Source organism: Hemitrygon akajei, chromosome 3, assembly GCF_048418815.1.
Source record: "Hemitrygon akajei chromosome 3, sHemAka1.3, whole genome shotgun sequence".
NCBI lineage: Eukaryota > Metazoa > Chordata > Chondrichthyes > Myliobatiformes > Dasyatidae > Hemitrygon > Hemitrygon akajei.
The window spans coordinates 39,426,926-39,452,240 of record NC_133126.1 but is presented as its reverse complement, the minus strand read 5'-3'; the positions used below and the strand labels follow the sequence as shown (position 1 = coordinate 39,452,240).

Genomic DNA, 25,315 nt, shown 5'->3' with positions numbered 1-25,315 from the left:
GTTTATAAACACTGGCATGTGTTGTTAACTTAACAGCAGCAGTGCAATGCAAAATATGATAATATAGAAAGGAAAAAAAAGTAAATCACTGACAGTAGGTATATTAAATAGATTTTAAAATGTGCAAAAACAGAAATAATATAAAGTGAGGGGTAGTATTCATGGAATCAATGTCCTTTTAGGAGTCATATGGCAGAGGGGAAGAAGCTGTTCCTGAATCGCTGAGTGTGTGCCTTCAGGCTTCTGTACCTCCTTCCTGATGGTAACAGTGAGAAGAGGGCATGCCTGGGGTGATAAGGGTCCTTGATCATGGATGTCGCCTTGCTGACGCACCCCTCCTTGATACTGCAGAGGCCAGTACCTAAGATGGGACTGACTAATTTTAAAACTTTCTGTAGCTTCTTTTGGTCCTGTGCAGTAGCCATCCCCAACCCCCCATACCAGACAGTGATGCAGCCTGTGAGTGTATTTGTTGACATCTCTTCAAACTCCTAATGGAGTACAGACGCTGTCTTGGCTTCTTTACAACTGCATCGATATGTTGGGACCAGGTTAGATCCTCAGAGATCTTGACAGCCAGGAACTTGAAACTGCTCACTCTCTCCACTTCTGATCCCTCTATAAGGATTGGTATGTGTTCTTTTGTCTTATCCTTTTGGAAGTCCACAATCAGCTCTTTTGTCTTACTGACGTTGAGTGCCACGTTGTTGCTGCAACACCATTCCACTAGTGGGCATATCTCACTCCTGTATGCCCTCTCGTCACCATCTGAGATTCTACCAACAATGGTTGTATCATAAGCAAATTTATAGATGGTATTTGAGCTATGCCTAGCCACACAGTCATGGGTATATAGAGAGTAGAGCAGTGGGCTAAGCACACAGCCCTGAGGTGCACCAGTATAAATCATCAGCAAGTAGCAGATGTTATCACCAATCTGCACAAGATTGTGCAGTTCCGGTTAGGAAGTCGAGGATCCAATTGTAGAGGGAGGTACAGAGGCCCAGGTTCTGAAATTCTCAATCAGGATTGTGGGAATGATGGTATTAAATGCTGAGCTATAGTCAATGAACAGCATCCTGATATAGGAGTTTGTGTTGTCCAGGTGGTCTAAAGCCATGTGAAGAGTCACTGAGATTGCATCTGCCATTGATATATTGTGGTGATAGGCAAATTGCAATGGGTCCTGGTCCTTGCTGAGGCAGGAGTTGATTCTAGCTGTGACCAACCATAAAGCATTTCCTCACTGTAAATGTGAATGCTACTGGGCGATAGTCATTAAGGCAGTTCACATTACTCTTCTTGGACACTGATACAATTGTTGTCTTTATTAACTGTACAGACCATAGAAGCAGTTGTGATTTTCAGCTGAATAAGGATGAAATGGGAATATTTAATCGTATCCTTTGAGCTTTGCTTCACGTGATCGCATTCAACGTGCCCCGGAAGCAAACACATTCAGGACAGAGAGTAATTGAGGGAACAAAAATACATAAAACTTAAGAGAGCTCCATGCCTACATTTGGAAGAGGGGTTACCTAAATTGTTTGCAATTGCAAGGCTGGTTACAGTAATACAGGAAACACCAGAGGCTTGCCACTCCAATGTAAGGAAAAGACCTTCTAAAACTGATGCTACATTTCAAGACATTCAAAAATTATTATGTCTCTTTTGTGACATCTTGGGATTTTTCAATAACTTGAAGAAGTTATGTTAAAACAAACTTTTGTCATAAAAATAATGTTGAAATTGCACAGCTAGTTTGTAAACTGATGAAGCCTAAAGGTTATCAGAGAAGTCCATGCATGACACAGATAGGGGAAACAAAATGCCCATCAACACAAAGCAGTGGTCCCCACAGAACTGTCCAGGAGACAATAATTTCTTTCTATTGTGGGTAGAGTTATAGAGAATGTGCAGGCCAATTTGAAAAACTCTGACTAAGCTCCTTCCTAAAAATGCATACAGCAGCCATTGCACTGATGTTCATAGAAACATAGAAAACCTACAGCACAATACAGGCCCTTCGGCCTACAAGTGTGTTCCTAAACTTGAGCCAGAAAATATTAACAGAGATTGATGGATAAGCAAAGCAAGTGAAACAGGCAGATTCAGAAACAAGAAGGAGGGCAGACTCATAGGAGAATATCAACCAGACAAGGAGGGAAAGTAGAGAGTGTAAGAAAGAAAGAAAACTGGAAACATATATTCAGGAAGTTATAAAACATATATAGGAGATTCTGCAGATGCTGGAAATCCACAGCAACACATGTAAAATGCTGGAGGAACTTCTTATTTAATATTTTAGTAATACTTGTTTAATATTGTAAATATATTGATTGATTAAGCATTCTTTGTGTTTAAATGATTCATTGTGGGTTAAAGTACATGAACAGCATACATCATTACATCTTCACTTCATATCTGCGTGCTCGCTTTCGAGTTACTAAACAAAACAGTGGCAATGAGTAACTTTAAAAACAAACCCAAGACAACATCCTACCTGCTGAAGCACGGCCAGATGTTCCAGTTTAAAAAAAAAGCACATGTTTCTTTGGGAAGCGACAGAGACATTCAAGTTAAAGAAAAGGCAGAAAATAGACAAAATTCAGGGTTTCATAAACTGGGTAATAATGATCATAAATAAAAAAGAACAGAAATAGCTGTCTAGATTCAAAAGATAGATGCATTTGATTGCACAAGAGATAACTGGATATTGTATAGAGTGAATTGAACAGTATTTTGAAGAAAACAAAATTGCCAATGAGAAACAAGAGCCATTTTTGCTGAATGTAATAGTTGGAAGAGCATATTGTTTGCTTAGTTGTCTGACTGTGCCAACCAAACCAGCTAAAATGAGTTTTGCTGATATTGTGGTAGTAATGGAAGAACACTTCGAACTGAAACCATTGTTGATTGCAGATCACTGTAGGTTTCATAAGCAGAATCAAAAGGAAGGGGGGTCCATTTCAGCATAGGTGGATGAACTGAAAACATTGTGAGCATTCTCAGTTCAGTGACATGCTTAATAATGCTCTAAGAGATTATTTAGTTTGTAGAATCTTACAAGAAAGCATTCAAAAATGTCTCCTAGCTGAAACAGGACTAACATTTAAAAGAACAGTTGAAATTGCTGTATCAATAGAAACAGCAGACAGAGATGCAATTAGGTTACAGTCAGAAATGAAAGTAAGCATGAATAAAATGGCACTGCCTAAACAGGGACCTGCCTGGCTGAACAAATTGTGTTACCATTGTGGCAGGGGCTCATATACACCAGACTAATGCAGGGTAAAGGGCAAAACTTGCAGAAAATGAAACAAAGTAGGACACATACAAACAGCATGCTGGGTCAACAAAAATGAATGGACACCACAGGGAAGATGTAAGGATGAAAAGGTAAATCCCAGTTTCAAAAAGAGCACTAATCTGCATGTGTTTGTGAAAAATCTGATAATGATGAGAGTGACACAGGACTGAATAGCCTTAGATTTACAATGTTAAAACTAACAAGAGACAAGCAATATGGCTTACACCAGAAATGAACAGCAAATTAATTAAAACAGAATTGGACACTGTTTCAGTCAGTCTACTAAATGAGTTTGAGTGGCATTACAAAGATACTGAACTGAAACCTGAAGATATTTATCTAAGAAATTATACTGGATAAAAGATAACTCCTGTGGGAATGACATTCGTAACAGTGAAATACAACCAACAAGCCACATTGGGCTTGTACAGCATATGGTAAATTTAATAGGGCCAGCATTGGGGGGCTGTGATTGGCTAAGACAACTACAACTTGATTGGAGATCCATCTACCCTCTGCATGCCACAGCCCCTGCAATAGAGTGAACTGAAAGTGAATTAAGAAAGCTACTTGATGATGCCACAGCAGTATTCAAGGATGGCATTGGAAAACTCAAACATAACAAGGGTTAAATAGTGCTAAATGAAACTTTCATTGGGGTGAACTTGCCATTGACGGAGATTGCTTTATGTGGGGATTCAGAGTTGTTGTACTTTCCAAGCTGACAGCTAAACTGTTGAAAGAGGTACATGCTAGTCATCTAGGCATGGTCAAAGTGAAAGCGTTGGCTCAAAGCTTTGTCTAGTGGCCTGGGATAGATCTAGCAGCTTGCCATGCACTGTTCACAATGCCAACACATCCAGAAGAAAAGGTGGCCAGAGCTGTCAGAACCACTTCCTATAGTCACCTCCTACAACCCCCATGGAGAACACCCCAAAATCTGAGGCTGTTTCACAGCCACAAGGCTCTCTGCCAAGAAGAGTATCTCCCATTGTCAAGAAAGATAATAACCTACAAGAGTAAGAAATCCTCCATAGTTTTTAGGCATGAATAGGACAATTTAAAATTTACTATGCTGTGTCCACATAGTAGCTGTATTACCTAGTTTATATACTGTATATATGTATACAAGTTGAGGTACATTCTATATTGCTTTGGAGATTATTGCTAAGCTGAGAGGAGTGTTGTGCTATAAATATTTGAGTAATATTGTCAATATATTGCTTGATTAGCATTCTTTATTGTTTAAATAATTCATTATGTGTTATATGTTTCTGAATGGCATATGTCATTTTGCCATTACATCATAAGTGCGCACCTCACTGACGATAAAATGAAGTAGGCATGCATCTCCTGGCTCTGCAGTTTCTTTAAATTAGTATTATGTTTTGGAGTTACAAAACAAAACATAACTTAGCAGGTCGGGCAGCATCTATGGAGAGGAGTAAACAGGTGAAGTTTTGGTCCCAAAGAAGGATCTCAGTCCGAAACATCGACTTCTTATTCCTCTCCATAAATGCTCCTTGACCTGCTGAGTTCTGCCAGCATTTTGTGTGTTACTCAGAAAGTAAAACAATGGCTTAATTGAAGAGGTAGGTATGGAAGCAACACACTAACACACAATTAATGCTTGCTTACCCGAATTGGGTATAAGCTCTTGGCTTCCTAAATAAGTCACTGAGACTTTTAATAGTCATTTGACAGATATGTTGTTGCCATGCCAACATTAATCCAATGTTTAGGTCATCTCTTGGTATCATTTAGCAATTCCATAAAGCTCACATAAGAAATTTTGCATTGAAATATATTTCCATTTATTAGCTGCAATATAGTCCTGTTGGTGCATTATACCTGCATCCAGAACTCATTGCATTGATTGCATTTGACCAATTTCTAGATATTACAGTTCAGTGTCCAATAGGATTGTTTGTTTCAGTCATCTATAATAACATTGGATTAAGATTTCAGACTTAGCAACAAAGAATCTTAAACTTTAATGTTAATAACTTTTGGATCAAGCCCCAGTAGCAAGTAATAATTGTGTTTTCAGTTTCCTTTGCTAATCCCAATCATTATGTGAATGTAAACATTACAATAACTTATAAAAGCACTTTTGGGTGATGGCAACATCCTGTCAGCATAAGTGTTGGCAATTTAGTCCAATTCTACATTGTGTATAGAATTGGAAATTATAACATTCTACTTAATAAATCACCTCTTCTTGTAGCCAAAACATTTGTATAATGTTGCCACTAATTTTCCAGATGTTGGAAATGGAAATTTTAATATATATCGAGCACTTTATTACTTTCTACTGAGCTTTCCAATGTTGTAAGCTGTGTTACTATTACAAGAACTTTTTCTACAAATAGTGCACAATGTTAAGATAAACCTGCTAAACAAATGAACAGAAACAATCTGCTGGGTCTCTTGAGAATTGACAGCACCAACATCAAGTAATAAGCCACTTTCTCCCATAAAAACCAGCTTAGTATTCATAAATGGAACATTGTATGGTGTAGCTGCTTAAAGCTAGAAACTCCCCATAATATGCTGCATGATCTACAATTAGCTCAAATTAGTTAAGCTGCTCCTGTAGCTAAAGATTGAAAGAATTTCAAAAGGCAGTGAGCTAGGCATTGGTTTTTGAGAGCTTCAAGCAAGGGCCTGTTCCATGCAGTGTCACTAAGTAAATAAATAAATTATTGCCACCCATCAGGGCAACGTCAATTACTATGGCTGGATGGAACTTGTTTTGAAAAACTATAATTGCAGGTGCATGAAATATGATATGAAACCAAGTATTGGAAATAATCAACAGGACAGGCAGAATCTGTGAACAGAGGAATAGAGTTAATGTTTTAGGTTAATGACATCTATTCAGGAAGGAACCTATGGACATGATAACTGAAGCTTTTACTTCTCCATTCATTACCATGACCTTTGTATGTTTCTAATTGTGACCACATCATACATTGGTGATGCTACATTTCTGTTATACTGGTGTTAGTCAAGCTGATTTTATACGATTTGAATAAATTATTCAACGCACAATAACATGTTATTCCTTTTATGAAAGTAAACATATTTTGACAGTATTTATAAACCTTATTTGCATTTTGTCAGCTTTTGCACATTCGTTGTTAGTCTTTGTGTGTAGTTTTTCATTGATTTTATTGAACTGTGAATGCCTGCAAAAATGAATCTCAAATTTACTTTGAACTTTGCATTGGGAGAAGGTTCTGTTAGAATTGTTCAAAGAATTAAGATGAATAAAGTCATCTGAAACTTGGAGTCCAAAAGTTAAGAAAATTCTTCGGATGAGATCAAGTAATTATTCTGCCGGACAAATAAAATGATACTTAGCTCAGTAAAAGTTATTGGTCAGTGGGTTGTGTGGGTTCAAGCAAGTAAGTTGGAATGCATTCATCTGCAGCCGCACTGGTGCTTGAAGAAGACTTTTACACCACCAATTTACAGGCCAAGACACTCTGGGACTTGGGCTTTTTTTTGTGACTCTATGGTTTTCAGCTTTTGTAACTCTATGTGTTGTGTGCTGTGTGTGACTGTTGGTTCTGCATTTTGCCCCTTGGTCCTGGAGGAATGCAGTTTCATTTGCCATGTGTATGGTTCAATGATAATTAAACTTGAACTTGAAGTTCATTAGGGAATTGATGCAGGCGCTCTAGTGCAGATTGGAGGGAGGTGAGGTCTTTCAGGTGATTTGTTCTACTGAGCTCCTCCCTGCCTTCCCAGATGGATGTACAAGATGCCTAGCAGTTTCAAAGCCCTCCATCCAACATCACTAAACAACTTATCTGTTCAATATTTCAGTAGTTTTCAAGACCTTGCTGTGTTGTAAGATGTACTTCAATACATGATATGTTTAAATAGTTGAAACATGGTTTTAGATGGCCTGAAGTAATGAAGGACACTATAATTAAAAACTTCCTTTGTTTGATATCCATGTAAAGGGAACAATACTCAGCACTTAACGAATAGTAACTCTCTATTAAACAGAGAACATGGCACAGTACAGTCCCTTCAGCCCAGGATGTTGTGATATCTCCTGTAACTAATAAAGTGGCCAGTGAGTGTATGTTCATGGTCTCCCACTTCAAGGCTCAACATGTTGTGTGTTCAGAATCACTCTTCTTCACACCTTTGTTGGAATGTGCGGTTATTTGAGTTACTGTTGCCTTCCTGTCAGCTTGAACCAGTCTGGCCATTTCTTTCTGACCTCTCTCATTAACAAGATGTCTTTGCCCGCAGAACTGCAGCTCATTGGATGTTTTTTTTGTTCCTTTACACCATTCTCTGTAAAGTCCAGAGACAGTTGTGTGTGAAAATCCCAGGACAGCAGTAGTTATTGAGCTACTCAGAAATCCATCTGCCACCAACAATCCTTCAACCAGCAAAATCACTTAGAAACAGAAATCTACAGCACATTACAGGCCCTTTGGCCCACAATGTTGTACTGACCATGTTATCTTCTCTAGAAACTGCCTAGAATCTCCCTATTTTCTATATGTCCTCTAGTTTTCTAAGCTCCATGTACCTATCTAAGAATACCTTAAAAGACTCTATTGTATTCGCTTCCACCACCGCTACTGGCACCCACCACTCTCTGTGTGAAAAACGTACCTCTAATATCCCCCTTGTACCTACTTCCAAGCACCTTAAAACCATGCCCCTTTGTGTCAGCCATTTCAGCCCTGGGAAAAAGCCTCTGGCTCTCCACATGACCAATGCCTTTCATCACCTTATACGCCTGTCAGGTCACCTCTCATTCTCCGTCACTCCAAAGAGAAAAGGCTAAGTTCACTCAGCCTATTCTCATAAAGCATGCTCTCCAATCTAGGCTACATCCTTGTAAATCTCCTTTGCACTCTCTCTGTAGTATCCACATCCTTCCTGTAGTGATGTGACCAAGAGTGAACTAAGTACTCCAAGTGGGGTATCTTGAGGTCTCACCAAGGTTTTGTATCTGTCACATTACCTCACGGCTCTTGAACTCAATCCCACGGTTGATGAAGGTCATTACACCATATGCCTTCTTAACAACATTGTCAACCTGTGCAGTAGCTTTGAATGTCCTATGGACATGGACCCCAAGATCTCGCTGATCCTCCACACTGCCAAGAGTCTTGCCATTAATATTATATTCAATTTTTTTAAATTTGACCTACCGCTTTGAACCACTTCTCACTTATCTGGGTTGAAAATCCATTTGCTACTTCTCAGCCCAGTTCTGCATCCTATTGATTTTGAGCTGGAATCCCTGACAATCTACAACATCCCCAAATTTTGTGTCATCAGCAAACTTCCTTAGATACATTTCTTCTCCCTTCTGATGTTTGATTTAACCAACAAATGAATTTTTTGACCATGTCTGCATGTTTTTATGCATTGAATTGCTCCCGCATGATGGGTTATTCCTTGCAAGTGGAACAAATGCTACACCTACCCCTACAACTCCTCCCTCACTACCATCCAGCACCCTAAATAGTCCTTCCAGGTGAGAGAAAACTTCACCAGGGAGTCACTTACTGTGTTCAGTGCTCCTGTACATTACTGAGGCTCAATGTAGCTCAGGAGACCGCTTCGCCAAGCATCTACAGTCTGTTCTCCAGAACATGCGGGATCACCCAGTGTCCACCCATTTTAATTCCACTTCCCATTCCCATTCTGATATGTCCATCTATGGCTTCTTCCACTGTCATGATGAGGCCACACTTAGGTTGGAGGAACGGCACCTTATATTCCACTTGGGTAGCCTCCAACCTGATGGCAGGAACATCTATTTATCAGACCTCTGATAATGCCCCACAACCACTACCCCCCTCTGCATTTCCCATCTCCTTCTCCCTCTCTCACCTCATCTCACCAATCAACTTCCCAGCTCTTTACTTCATCCCTCCCCCTCCAGGTTTCACCTATCACCTTGTGTTTCTCTCTCTACTCCCCCCCCCCCCCCACCTTTTAAGCCAGCTCCTTAGCTTTTTTTCCCATCCCTGCCAAAGGGTTTCAGCCCGAAACGTTGACTGTACATTTTTCCATAAATGCTGCCTGGCCTGTTGGGTTCCTCCAACATTTTGTGTATGTTACATGATTGGCTGATTATATATTTACATTAATGAGCAAGTGTACAGGTGTCCCTAATTGGCCATTGAGTGCACATTAACCTGTTCCACCATCAGAACAAGTCTTTCCTCTTGTATAGCCCATAAGCCTTCATTTTTCTTGCATTCATTTGCCTTTCTAAGAGTCTCTTAAATGTCCCTCATTGGCCTTTGCTACCACCCCAGGTACCCAGGTAGTGTGTTCCATGCACCCTCTGTGTATTGGTGGGGGGGGGGGGGGCGGGGAGAAACTACCTCTGATTTCCCCTACACTTTCACTCCACTTAGCTTTAGCGGATGCCCTCTAGTATTGGCCATTGCAACCCTGGGAAACACACTGCCTGGCCACACTGCCTATGCCTCTCATCCTCCTTCGCTCTAAAGAGAAACTCCCTAGCTCACTAAACCCATCCTCGTGTTCTCTAATCCAGGCAATATCCTGCTAACTCTCTTCACCCTCTCCGAAGCTTCCTATAAAAAGGTGACTAGAGCTGAATACAATACTCTGAGTGTGGTTTAACAAGTTTTAAAATAATCTCACAGCTCTTGAATTCAATCCCCTGACCTGAAGGCCAAAAATCTTTATATCTCAACTTTGAGGTATCTATGGACTTAGACCCTAACATTATGCTTTGCCTTCAAATTTGATCTTCATTTGACACGTTTCCAGATTGAATTCCATCAGCCAAATCTCTACCCAGCCCTGCATCCTGCCCATGTATCTTTGTAACTTAAAACAACCTTCCACATCAACTACAACACCACCAATTTTCATGTCATCTGTAAACTTACTAATATACCCTTCCACTTCCTTATCCAAGTCATTTATGAAAAATGTCAAAGATTAGGGTTCCCAGAATAGATCCCTGCAGAACACCACTAGTCACCAACATCCAGGCAGAATACACTCCACCTACTGCCATTCTCCACCTTCTGTGGGCTAGCCAATTCCAAATCTACACAGCCAAATTTTCATCGATCCCATGCCTCATGACTTTCTGTAAAAGCCAACCATGGAGCAACTTGTCATATGCCTTAGTAAAATCTATATACACTACATTCACCGCTCAACCTTCATCGATTTTCTATTGCCTGGGGATTTGAAGACGCTTGTTTAGGTGTGCTAAACAGGTCATTTGCAGTGAGCTCATAAAGACTTCTTGTGAGCCAACTTTAAGTTCTGGGAAATTTACCAATACAGCAAGCTCCAAGACTGAGTGAGAACAGGCCTTTCCTTTTCATGCTTGATATTGTAGATTGTGCACTGGAAACTCAGCAAGTTGACTTGTGACAGTGAGAGAGCAGAGACTGTGCAGGGGCGGAGTGAGAAACTGCAAAGGGCTGGAAGGAAGATCAGGAGGCTAATGACATTAATGCAATCTGTAGCTGGGTTATGAGTGGAAGGGTCAAGATCGGTGGCTAGAAAGCTGATCATAGGTGGACAGGAAGACATGTATGGGCAGAGGGGTTGAGGTTGATTGTAGGTGGAGGGTTTTTGCGACTGAGGTTGGAAATTGAAAGGTTAGGTGTGATCACAGTGGAGGAGCCCAGATAGGTGGGTGAAGTTTGTGTGGGGTCAGTAAAGAGACGTGTCAGGACCATTAACTGTGTAGAATTGTACAGCTACATTCCCATTTTCCATAAGATTTACTTTTCATTAACATTGGAGTGGATTGAGCATATAAACATGATACTACTCAATTCATTTTCTGGTAAAATATATTGAATGTAGCACGAACAGGTGAGAATATTCACAAAAGGTTCTAGTACTCCTGGAATGCTGCACAGTTTGGCTTTCAACTCATTTTGTTTTGATGTCCATTGCTTTGCTTGCAATTTATAACTGGTGACTTTTTGATAAGATTATCATGTGTCATATATTACTGCATGTCTTGAGAAAACACTGGTGCAGGGGACTGGATATATATTTAGTAATTCATTGAAAGCCATACTATGAAAACTTATCAAGATCCCATTATGAAGAGCCACATAGAATCAAGGAGTATTTCAGCTCACTAAAATCAACGTGGAAATGGATTGCACATGTAATATTAATGTTAGTTTCTATCATTTAAAGCTATGTGCAACAAAAATCAATTGCAGAAATTACCTCAAGCAATTCAAATTTTCATGGCTCTCTGCAGCAATTTTCAGAATGTGAAATGCTATTGCGTGACAGTTCTTACCGTCAGTGTACTTAATGACTCGGATGGTGGAATCGCCTTCCCCGAATCGTGTAATAGGTGTCAGGCGAACCTCGTAGGCCTCCGGCTTTAGGAGTTCTGTGAGGTTGTGCGTGATTAACTCCCCTGTCTGGATCATTGTATTCATGGAGATTTCTTGTTCCCACCAGCGCTGCTGGCCAGTCTGAAGAGAAAGCAAAGAATGAGATTGATCAGCAGTGAGAGTCGCTTAAACAGTTTGTTTTTAGAATTGTGGTAAAACGCGGGGAACTGGAGAGTCACTTTAAAATACTTGCTTCATTTTGAGCTTGATGTAAGAAAGATTAAACTCTCCATTCTGTATTAAGTCCAAGAAAGCAAAACACAGGCAGATTTCTACCTCCATTGCTGGCCTGAATTGCACATGAATGAAATAAATTTATATACAGTAGTGAAGGAGGAAAGGTCTAGTGGATTTGTGGTAAGAGGTTAACCCTTGGGCGGAAAGCAAAATGGCTTCTGAGCAGGCTGCAGACAAAGGATTTTGGAATCCCATTTGCAGTGCATGGTTAAACTCGGGACAGCAAGGTTTGATGGAAGGCAGGTCCTGATGAGACATTAAGGGGGTAATATAAAGCTGAGATCAAGTCACAGAATTGAAACGGTGATATCATTGTGGCAAATGGAACATTAAAGACAATTCTAGGACAATAAGGTACCTCGGGGATTCATCTGAGAGCCCACAGAAATGATGGTGTGCAGTTACTCTACAGTGACTGTTGGAATTCCTTCGTGCAGCCAGTCCACCTCCACCTGTTGCCAGGGTAACACTTCTGCTGAAGGATGCACAGAGATGCTAAGATGTTTGATCCCAAAATGGCATTTCACTGATACGTGTTCATAGTGAAATCCAGATGTACCATCTCTGCAGCAAGACATACTACACCAACCCGCACCGTGTTCTCCTTAGCGCAGGTATCATTTTGGAATTCTAATGGCACACACACATAGCCCTTTCAATATTGCTTTCAAGTCCAGCTTTCCACCAGAGGCCATATCTGTCTGTTTCAAACTGAGCTTGCAAGACAGGAGTCAGATTCAGATTCAGTTTATTGTCGTTTACAAATGCAATGCAGTTAAAAATAAAGAGACAACGTTCCTCCAGAATGATATCACAAAAGCACATGACAAAACAGACTACACCAGAAAATCCACATAACGTTTGGCAATCCCCAATCCAGAGTCCGGAGAGGCTGCTGCGTATTAATATCGTGCTACAATCTTAGCGCGTTCCCCGGAAAGGAGCTCCAAACCCACCAGACAAACAAAACCAAAAACTAAAGCTACAAGACCTGCACAAAACTACATAGTTACAACATATAGTTACAACAGTGCAAACAATAGCATAATTGTTAAAAAAAACAGACTATGGGCACAGTAAAAATAGTCCAAAGATGTTAAAAGACTATAAGTTCGAAAAGAACCACCACACAGTTTCCACAAGTCCTCAGGGTCCTGAGAGACCCGTCATCTGACGCAGGCGGCAGAAGGGAATACCCCCGCTATGGACTTCCATGGCGTCGCCCGACTCAGCCTCGCAGACGCAGCACACAATGAAAGCTCCGTCGAACCCAGCCTCGCAGACGCAGCACACAGTGAAAGCGACCTGACCGCAGCAGACTCTGAGTCCGTCGAACCTCCAACCATCCCGTTTGGCACAGCTTCTCCGAGCACCATCCTCTGCCGAGCGTATTAAGACGGCCCGCCAACGGCCATTGGCAACGCGACCCCAAGGATTGGGGGCCTGTTCTTCTCAGCAGAGACCTGGACCTCACAGCAGCAGCAGCAACGAAGAAGGTCTTCGTGGAGATTTCCAGATGTTCCTCCGTGCTCTCACGTCTGTTTTCAACCGATTATGATTGTGCACAGCACCCCACTTCACAAATAACAGATAATCAGCTCCGGAGTGGCCGCTGCAAGCTGCGTCACACCACCATCTTGGATTGAATTTTTAAATTTTGGATTGAAATTTTGAGTCAGTGAGGAATTCCCAGTAAGGTCAGAATAACATTGTGTAATCTGCTTTCAGTAGTTTTTTTATTATTGAGGTTATCAAGATTAATAACTCTGGATGGACATATTGCACCATTCAGGAAGCTTATATAGGTTAAGACAATCTGCTTGATCCATCCACTCTTGAATTATGCACACACTTCTCCACTAGCATCAGGTTTCCAAACCATACTACATCTATAAATATGTTTTCAACAATTAGTCAATGTTTGGTTGTCTCTAACTTTCAGTGTTCTATGGCTTGGAAGGACAAAGACCCATAGACTAGTGGGATTTTTATCAGCTTCAAGTCACACACCTTCTTGGCCTGAACACATACCACATATCCTTCACCGCTGCTGGATTTCCTGCCTAATAACAGTGCAGCAGTACATTCAACACAGGGACACCAGTTCAGAAAGATGGCTCACCACCCCTTAAGGGCCGACTTGGATGGGCAAATCATGCCGGTGTTGCCAGGAATGAAATTATGATAATAACAATATGTTATCAGCCTGTCAGAATCAAGTTTTCAGCTACATAATTATGCTGAAATTGGTTGTGATTTACACTTCAATGATACTCAGCTCTGTGAAGAAACACTTGAAAAGTCTGCCATACTACAGTTCAGTGGTATGACCATTCCCCAAATTATACTTGTGAGGACAAAAGCAAAGCAGGAAATGCTCAGCAGGTTGGAGAGTGTCTGTTAAAAGGAAAACAATGTTAATGTTTCAAGTTGAAGATATTTGTCAGAACTGTGAAGGAGAGAAAACAATTTAGAGTTGCAAAGAGGGTGGGGTGGAAGGAGGAATGGATGGGAAAAGGGGACTACTGTATATCCAATAGAGTGAGGTGCCTTTTGTCAGGTTTGGTCCTCCCCAGACATTCAATAACTTAAAACTAACCTCTGCTCGCTCTTATTCCCACCTGTGACCAAATGGCTTCAACTTGAAATATCAACTTCTCTTTCCACAGATATCACCTCACCTGAATTCTCCACATTTCCTGTATGTATTTCAGATTATATTCCAGCATCTGCAGCATAATTTTAATAATTCATTTATTGCATTTGGGGTTGAGGGTGGGTAGTGATTTATTGTTCTAGACGTTCACTCCCGCATCTCACGCTCTTCATAGCTCTGAACTTAACAGGTCTGGATCTGTCTGGTTTTTTTTTTGTTGTCCAAGGTCATAGGTAGCAGATATAGCATGGAAACAGTCCCTTTGGCCTACTGAGTCCAAATTGATGATTAAACCATCCACTTGCTCATATCCTAGTCTGATCTCATTTTTCTTTATTTTCACCATATTTCCATCAGAGATAGTGGGACAGAGATAAGTCTCTACCAGATGAGGGGTCAGGTGCTCCTTCTCTCTGCTAGCCTCCTTACCACCTGATCATGGTCACATGAAGCCATGGAAGCAGGTGGGTAGGCGGTCATATAAGCAGCTGGTTCATATCACAAGTCCTGGTTATGCGACCAGTGACCCCAGGCAGACGACCTCTGAAAAGTATTGATAGTGGCTGAGCTCACCTGTCTGATAAAGATGCTGTCCAGAAGAAGGCAATGGCAAACTACTTCTGAAGAAAAATTTGCCAAGAACAATCACGGTCATGGAAAAGCCATGGTTGCCCATGTAATATACCATAGCACATAATGAATGTATGATTCCCATCAATTCCCAGCAGATTCTAACATTCACCAAAACACAGGGAACTACAGTGGCCAATTAGCATTGACTAGTAAAGCACCAGAGGGTTAAAGTAATGATTTAGTTTGCTCTAGCAGACAAGGTAAAGTAGAATCCCAAAGTCTTCTACAGATAGAGCAAAAGGATAGCCAGGGACAAAATTGGTCCTCTGGAAGATCGGAGTGGTTATCTATTCCAGGAGCTGAAATAGATGTAAGAGATCTTAAATGGATTTTTTGCATCTGTATTTATTTGGGAGATAGACACAGAGGCTATAGAAGTGAGGCAAAGCAGCAGAAAGGTCATGGACCATATGCAGATTTCAGATGAGGAGCTGTTTGATGTCTTGAGGATAAAACCCCAGGGCCTGACAATGGGTTCCCTTGGACTCTGTAAGAGGCTAGTGCAGCTGTTACAGGGATCCTAGCAGAGATATTTAAAATGCCCTTAGCCAAGGGTGAGGTGCTGGAGGATTGGAGGATTGTTAATGCGCCATTGTTTCAGAAGGGCTCTAAGGATATGCCAGGAATGAGGCTGATATCAGTAGTGGGAAAGTTATTGGAAAGTTTTCAAAGGAACTGGATATAGAAGTATTTTGATAGACAGGGACCGATTAGGGATAATCAACATGGCTTTGTTTGTGGGAGGTCATGTCTAAACAACCTTGTAGAGCTTATTGAGGGAAGTTACCAGGAACATTGATGAAGGCAAGGCAGTGGATGTTAACTACATGAATTTTAGCAAGGTATTTGATAAAGTCCCACGTAGCAGGTTGGTCAGGAACCTTGAGTTGCTTGGCATTCAAGATGCGGTTGTAAGTTTTATCAGGCATTGGCTTTGTGGGAGAAGCCAGAGAGTGGTAGTAGATGGTTGCCTTTCTGACTGGTGGCCTGTGACTAGTGGAGCACCACAAGGATTGGTGTCGGGTTTATTGTTGTTTGTCATCTGAGTGTGGATGATAATGTAAACTTAAACATCAGATTTGCATATAACACCAGGATTAGGTGTGTAGTGGACAGTGAGGAAGACTCATGGATCAGCTGGAAAAATGGAATGTAAAAGGCAGGTGAAATCTAATGCAGACAAATGTGAGGTGTCGCATTTAGGGAAGACAAACCAGGATAGGAATTGCATAGTGAGTAGTAGGGCACTGCGGTGTGTGATAGAACAGAGGGATCTGGGAATACAGGTCTATAATCCCCTTGAAAGTGGTGTCATAGGTAGATAGGGTGGTAAAGAAAGCTTTTGGCACATTGACTTCCATAAATTTAAGTCCTGAGTATAGGAATGGGATGGTATGTTGAAGATGTATACAGCATTGGTGAGGCCTAACTTTGAGTATGTACTGTTTTGGTAATCTACTACAATAAAATAGTATGAGAGTTTACAAGGATTTGAGGATCTCAGTTATAAGGAAAAGTTAAATAGGTCAGGACTTTATTCCCTGGAGCCTGGAAGAATGAGGGGAGATTTGATAGAGGTACACAAATTTATGAGGGGTGTAGATAGGACAACTGCAAGCAGGCTTTTTCCACTGAGGTTGGGCGATAAAATAAGTGGAGGTCATGGGTTGGAGGTGAAAGGTTTAAGGGGAGCATGAGGGGGAACTTCTTCATTCAGAAGGTCATGAGAGTGTGGAATGAGCTGTCAGGGGAAGTGGTGGATATGCGCGGACCGCCTGCTTCTGTGCTGTAGTGCTCTGTGACTCTAATGAATAGCCCCTTGGCTCATATTATAGTAAACTAATTAAACTAGTGGTTAAGTGCACAACTGAACTAGAGTAGCACACAATGGAGGAACTCAGTAGGTCAGGTAGCATCTATAGAGACGATTGAACAGTCATCCAATTAAACCAACCCTCTGCCAACACAACAGAAACATAGAACATATAGCACAATACAGGTCCTTCGGCCCACAATGCTCATCTCTCTCCAATCTATGCACATTCTTGTGCCTACACAAGATGCTCTTAAATGTCTCTACCGTATTTGCCTCAATTACCACCATATTCCTAGCTGGCTGATGGTGTAGCAGACTTCAACGTGACTGGTCCCAAGTTCTAATTCCACCAGCTCCTTGCACGCTGTCCGTCTGTGCTGGGCGAGTGTCGAGCTAACAACTCAGCATCATAACAAAAATAGTCAAATGCTAAGGAAATGCTAATCAAAACCATTAAGCAAACACAAATAAGTAAAAATAGCTTTCTTCCTTGCTGCCATATTGTTGGCAAAGCAGTGAATCGATACGTGGATAATGCTTGCAGTCACGAGCATTAAGCACTTGGGGTACCTCAGCAAGCTTCCATTACACCACTGAACTTGAGGCAGAGTCCAGCAAGGAAATTACCAGTGGAGCTCAGACAATAACACTGGGATCTCTGCACGTGGACCTGCTCGGAAATATCAGCAATATCTGGGCCATATTGTTCAGTCAGTAAGTGCTAAACTGACTTGCAGAACTGAGCTGGAATGTTACTCTGTAGGCATCTGAAAACCCGCGAACAATACCACTAAAGATCCTTAAAGATTTTGAGGATCATTTGGAAGGACAGATGCACTTACGACAGTGTACTAGAGGCCAACATGAACAGCATCTCCACCATGATAAAATAGTACATAGTTTGTGTCATTAGGATGCCTAACTCGTGTATCCCCAAACAGAATCTTTACTCCCAGTTGACAGAAGGCCAGCGAGTCTCTGATGGGCAAAGGAAATGCTTCAAAAATAACATCAAAATCAGCCTGAAGAAATTCAATGTTACATCTAAAAACATTGGACTTGGTAGATACACCAGAGGAAATCTGTTCAAGAGGGAGATGTACTACATGAGAACGACCTCTGCTATGCCATAGAGAACAAGAGGTAGCTGCAAAAGGAGAGAATAAACAACAAAAAGTTCGACGATGAACCACAGCCACCACTTCTCTTGCCCATACTGCACCAGAATCTCTGGATCCTGGATCAGCCTCTACAGTCACTTGAGGACCCACCAACAGACAACCCCTCATACTCGACTTGAGCGACTGCACTACTGCAAGTCCTACACATAATTTTCTTCCTCATTAGAACTAGGTTACTGTTCAAGTTAATTCTTTCACAGTTGAAAACACAAGAAAGAACTGTTACAGAGTATGCTACAAGAACAATATGGTGACTGATGAAGGGTGCATCAGCATTTGTATTTATGCTGTCACATCATAACCACAAGCAATACTGTCACAACTGAGACACAGAATAGCTTTCCAGCCATGATGACAATGTCCATGATTCAAATGCTTCATAGCTTTCCATTCTTACATAGTTAAGAGAGTGAATAGATGCTGTCACCACAATAAAGAGAAAATAATTTGCATATCTGAATACAAAAGGAATTCAGTGCTTTATGGGAGCAAATAGAACTACTGGTTAAACCAAGTGAAACAAAAGACCATGTGTCATGTCAGGGAAGTTGCTGAGATGTACATTGGATTTTCAACTCCCCTGCAGTCAATAATGCAATTTACAGTTCTGAATTCAATTATTGTTTATCGTTTCTACAAAAATTATAATTTCATGGGTTTCTGCTCTCCTGTTATGAACTCTTTGAATATGATAATATGTCATGCATAAGGAAAATTAAACAGCTGGAGGGCTTTATTCTACAGTTGATTGGCGGTTCAAAATAACCCTACATAGTTAATTAATATGAACGATGTTACATTCCAGTAATATAAAAGGGTTTAGAGATCAGTTCACTTTTATTATAAAGATAAATTTACTGAACTAAATTATGGCTGTTAAGACTGTGTTTGCTACTTAACACCCTAATGTATTAGCACCCAATCTTGAGATTTTTATTGCTATAAAACTGAGAAACTGCCAATTTAAATGGAACTTCTGACAAATGGAGCAGCACTCAATGTTTTGCATCAGCCCCAAAATCTGTCCTTAGTAAGTCCAGTTATTGATCTAAGTGGAAAGTTCCAATCAAATATTCATTTGAATCCCCAAGTGGACCTTCCACCTCATTCCCAGGTATTTTATTTAAAATAATTCATAACAGTGATCAGCTGCTAATAGAACCAACTTGGGCAGAAATGCAAGAAGATTGAGCTTGACATGTTTAACACAAAATACACTGTCCTATTGGACACATAACAGGTTTCAGCACAAACACTGGGTTCCTACATCATGGTCATTCCAACAATTGGAACAGGTAGTAGTTTTAAGTAGCAAGGCTTCTGCATTTGACAGTAACTGTGGTTCCTTTGATAAATGTGACTTATTCGTTTACTATAAGACAATGTCATGTGGACAACAGTTTTGTCTTGTAATTGATTTTGCTTATTTTTGGTACATTAGCTGGATGACACATTTTGCTTTCATGTCTAGTTGAGCTTTTTCAACAACAAAAATCACAAAATTGGGAAAACTTTGCTTGAAACATTTGTAATTATAATTTCATTCATTAAGAAATCATTAAATCAAGACCTGTGTAATTAAGCATGCATTTGCCAGCTGACTCGGGGTCATTGCTATTAAAGAACTCTCTCCTTGACAACCTAGAATCTGGAAATAAAGGGAGATAGGTTGTAGGAAAAGTTTGGATGTGGGTAAAGAGCCTTCAGAAAGAGAAGATTAAAAATTAGCTTTATTTGTTAAAAGTACATCAAGACGTTCAGTGAAATGTGTTGATTGCGTTAAATCAAATCGGAGAAATGTCACCATGCTTCCAATGCTAACACAACATGGTCAAAACATATTAACCCTAACCCTAAACCTTTAGAATGTGGGAGGAAACTGGAGCAGCTGGAGGACATCCATATGGTGACAGGGAGGAGTACAAACTCCATACGCACAGCAGTGGAATGGAAACCTGATCGATGGTGTTGTGGACCAATAGTGCTAACCATTGTTCTGTGCCATTTCTACTGTACTGACCCAAACACATAGGGTTGGCCAATTGTGCCATGTCACAAAGGAAGGGACTCCAAGCTCCAGGTGTCTGTGTCATGAAAATGATACAGCTTTGATGTGATTTCAAGGCTGGTAGCTGCAAAGCTTTTAATTCATTGCCATCATGGGGCAATGCCTTAAATTGTGCATAATTCACTGTTTACAATATGATTTTATCTTGAGTTAGAAACAAAGGACACGGATTACAATGTTTTGATCCAAAGTTGCTGCCAAATAGTCAATGGAGCAGAGACGTCAGCCAATATGCAGGTTATGATGGAATAAATGACAGTGTGTTAGTATGAACTGCAAAAGAAAGAACTCGGACAAACTTCACAACAACATGTACTTGTTGTGGGATTTGTGCTTAAAATAAAGATGTATTTGGATCCAATTTCTAGCAAAAACACACACAAAATGCTGGAGGAACTCAGCGGGCCAATTTCTAGGCATTGCTTTCATATTCCCTAAGTTGCTGCAAGTATATTAATTACACCCTAGACATGCCGCAAATTTTTTTGCACCATCAGCCTGGATACTCCCTGGGGTTCAGTAACTCTGCGGTAAACATCCCCCATGTCCCAGAGTGACCAGGAACTAGGTAACCAATAACTAAACCCACTGCATTGTGAGCTGGAACCATTGCTCTGTACATGACAATCTGGACTCTACAAGATACCTCTCTGTTTGGGAATTGGCTGAGATTTAGATTTCTATAGAATGAATTGTTTTAACTTACTGATAAAATTTTAATGATAATGAACAATGATATACAGATTTCTTCTTCCTGAGGTGGCAGACAAAAGAGGCCATACACTGTCTTTCTCACCACAGGCATTAAACAGAGGATGTTTGCCACAGCTTCTTTAGCTTTAACTACTTGTTACCTCATTTTCATTTTGTGAGCTGGAAAAGTGAATGTGACAACAAACGACTCGGAGTGTTAAAACAGAGCCTGCCACAAAAAGGCAGCTCAACGAGTTACAAAGTGACACAGGAACAAATGGGTGGCTGCATCTCAGTAATTAGCTCAACTATTATTTTGAAAAAAACGTTGCCAACCTTTCTGATTTGCTCCAGCGTCTCAGGGAAATATTTCCAACACAAATTACTACAGTCAAACATGGAGGAAACCCATGCACAAGGATATTAGAATATAGCTATTGCTAATAATTACAAAAAATAAAGGACATGGAAGCATGAAGAAGAGAGTTAATTTTGCAAAAGCTAAAAAGCTGTCCAATTTGGATATTTATTTCCAATTCTTATGGGAAGGTGGCACCTCACCTCCTCTTTCCCTGGGTTTTGTAAGTAGCTGATCTCCTGAAACTCTCCAGCAGCTTCTAATTAACTCAATGAAATGCTTATTTAAGAACACTGGCCTCAAATAACATTTGGGCGATTATTTTAACAGGTAGCTAGTGCCAAGCCTGCCTCCAGTTGCCATTCGATATCCCATTCAGAGAAGGGCAGTGGCACAAATATTCATTAATTGTGGACATTCACTCCTCCTGGAAGAACATTGATTCTGACAACCCTGCATGGCTCAGCTGACATCGGACTCTAACTATAAATGACAGTGGGGAATAAACCCATGCATTTTGATCCATTCAATGTTACAATGTCATGTCATGTTGGTCCTCTTTTCTTTTGAAAAGTTAATTATATGCACGGAATGAATTCAGCAATGCTATTAGAACTCTGCATCATTTACATTTCAAAAGTTTTCAGATATTTGTATGACCTGGCTCTTTTTGAATATTCCTACATCTTCACCTGATTCCATGTTTTTCCATAGAGTGTCCATTAGACTTGAAAATCACTGTAGTTGCTCGGTTCAGCACAAGGAGAGCCCAAACTGTTCTCTGCTTGTCATTCTTTACAGACATATCTTCTTAATCTCTCCATTCAATTTTCCATCATTTCTCTTCCTGTGCATGCACACGTTTACTGAGGCACAACCAGCAATAGCCTGCAGGGGTCTGGACAAAGTCATCACTATCAGAACATTGATCAAGACCAAGTGAAACTCAAATTTGGAATGTTGCCCTGTACTCGCAGTATTTTAAAATTTATTGAGTTTGGTTTAAATGCACATTCTTCTATAAACTCATATTTTTGCTAGGCATTTGGAAGGTAGGATTGTAAAAGATCTGCTGACATAATGAAAAAAGATGACTGGACACCATCTATTCCGGGACACTAAAGGCCAGAACAAATAGACTGAGGAACAGCTTCTATCCCAGAGCTGTGGCCTCCATCACACCACTCCCACAGAACAATGACTGAAACTGTGAGCACACACAAGGACTCAAATACTTGCACTAACAGCACTTTGTGCATTATTGTGATATTCTGGTGCTGCTGCAACTTATTTTCTGCTACTTACCTATTTAATACTGTTTTTCTATTTCTATCTTGTTTTTATCTACCGCTTTATTTAATTACCTGAGAGGAAGCCAGAGTTTCATTGTATCTATGTAAAATGACAATAAAGATCACTCATTCATTCGTTATGCTTTGAAAGTAAAGAGTTCCTGTGGCTGCTGTATGTTATTATAAGTAAATATGTATTGCATTTTTACTCAAGATATAAGTGATAGAGCTCACTGCCTATCAAGCATTTAGGAATTCCAAGATCAGTAACAACATTCTTTAAATGTATACTTCAGTTGTTAAAGCAGCCAAAGGCAGAAAAAGTGAGTGAAATACTCCTGAAAATAAACAGAAGTAAATTGGCCCGGAAGTGCTGTTTCTTTATGGAGAAAAGTATCAGAAGTTGTATATGGTTCTAAGGGCAATTTTAACATACTTTGCATTTGTCTTTGCCAGGGACGACACCACTTTTAAAATAGTAGCAAAGCATAAAATAGTTGAGGCATTGGATGCAATAAAAAACCTTATCATGGATGTTTTAGAAAATTTAACTTAAAGTAGTAAAGTAGTTAAGTTAAAGTAGTTTCACCAGTTCCAGATGGAATATATCATTAAATTTTGAAGTACTTATTGGAGAAAATCAAAGGGTAACTGACTGTGATTGCCAGTAAACTGAAGAATAGTAAATGTCACTCTATTGTTCAAAGAAAAAGTAAAAACAAATAAATATATGCCAAGCATTTAAGCCTCAGTAGTAGAAAAGCTTTAGGAGACATTGGTCTAGTCAGGATTGCTCACTAACTGGAGGAAACTTGATACATTTAAGGCAAGCTAACATGAATAGAGTTGATGTGGATAATGCTGGCCTCCAGAAAACCTATCAGCAAAGCTGAAGCACATGATATAAGAGAAACATTGAGGGCCTGGGTACAAAGTAACAGAGAGCAAAGGATCATGGTGAATGATAGTTCTTTATACCAGGGAGGAAGGACAAAATGGGCATTCTCCCAGATTCAGTGTTGAACCCATTCTTGCATTTAAGTTATATTAATTAGACAGATTTGGGGTTGGAAACCACACTTTCTGAATTGGTGGATAATGCAAAACTTACCAGTAGTGCGGAGTGCAAAGAGAACTGTGGTAGCTTATAGCAGGAGGCAAGTAGGTTGGGGGAAATGAACAGATGAATGCCAATTAAACAAATTTAATGCATATCAATGTGAAATGATGAATTTTGGTAGGAGGAATAGGGAGAGGGAATATAGAATAAAGAATACCAGTCTAAAAGGGTTTCAGGAGTAAAGGAAATTGTAGACAGTTTGAGAAAATGGTTAATGAGGTATATACAATTCTGGTTTGCTCAGCAAAGCTAGAGAGTATAAAACAACAAACCTGTGTAAAACATTGGTTTGGTATTAATTCTGCAAGAAATCAAGTTTTGTTAACCCAAAATTCTTATTTCATTTAAATACATTGTTTCAGATATCTATATTTTTTATTTTTTGTGATTAAATTTAATAGATTATAAGATGATGAGAGGCATTGATCATGTGGATAGTCAGAGGCTTTTTCCCAAGGTTGAAATGGCTAACATGAGAGGGAACAGTTTTAAGGTGTTTGGAAGTAGGTACAGAGGAGATGTCAGGGATAAGTTTTTTTACGTGGAAAGTGGTGGGTGCGTGGAATGGGCTGCCGGCAACGGTGGTGGAGGTGGATACGATAGGGTCTTTTAAGAGACTCCCGGACAGATACATGGAGCTCAGAAGAATAGAGAGCTATGGATAACACTAGTTAATTTCTAATGTAAAGACATGTTTGGCACAGCTTTGTGGGCCGAAGGGCCTGTATTGTGCTGTAGGTTTTCTATGTTTCTATGATTATATTTTCATTAGTTTTAATATCTTCAAATAGTTTGAGAATGTATTAACATATTTTGAATGTTAGAATTATTAGCTTCTACAGCGGTTAACTCCAGAGTGTAGTTCCATTAAGGGGCGTGGTTTGGCTAACAATCAAAGTTTTATCAGCCTCTTTGTATTGAGTGCCTCCTGCACATGATGGTATTTATATTTTGAAGGCATAACTGCTGGAATCCTCTAAGAGGATCACAACCCTGTTGTGGTTTGGAGGCCTGCGTGCCTCAATGACCCAGAGAGCTGTGTTAGCTGGAGTCAGGACTTCATGTTTTGGCTCTTATTAGGGTCACCCATGCCAAACAGGTCGAGGGTAGAGGCCAAACTAAGAATGGTCCATCGATCCTCCAAGTTTGAGGGTACAGCTCAGGGCTAACAACCCTGAGTGATCAAACAAAATTGTTATGGAAAAAGTAATGAAGAATCCTTCTACATCTGCGTGCCACAGTATTCCTGAGTCTCCAGCTGGAATTTGCATGACTGACAGTACTGAAAACAGAGAGGAAGCTACTGACACGATGATGGAAGCCATGAATGTCGCCAGGGATGGAGGACCTTCATTGTTGCCCTGAATGCCGCTGGAAAGGGCTCAAAATAGAGGATGAAACCAGGGTTGTGCAGAAGATGACCTCAGGATTCCACCAAATGCAGTCTTGCCTCTTGGCTCATTCATGAGTGCAGCCAGGTTGCTAAAAATTGAGGCCTATAATCCAGTTCTGGAATGAAGTTGTAAAATATCAAGAGCACATG

General features: G+C 40.3%; 1 protein-coding gene across 4 annotated transcripts in view; it reads right to left on the bottom strand.

The window, feature by feature from the left end:
• The window catches only part of mdga2a (MAM domain containing glycosylphosphatidylinositol anchor 2a), a 904,971-nt gene that overhangs the window by 101,605 nt on the left and 778,051 nt on the right, over nt 1-25,315 (bottom strand). For all 4 annotated transcript variants that reach the window (XM_073039625.1, XM_073039626.1, XM_073039628.1 and 1 more), the window contains exon 11: nt 11,619-11,799. In XM_073039625.1, coding sequence (XP_072895726.1) covers nt 11,619-11,799 — 181 coding nt within the window. The remainder of the gene's footprint in view (nt 1-11,618; nt 11,800-25,315) is intronic.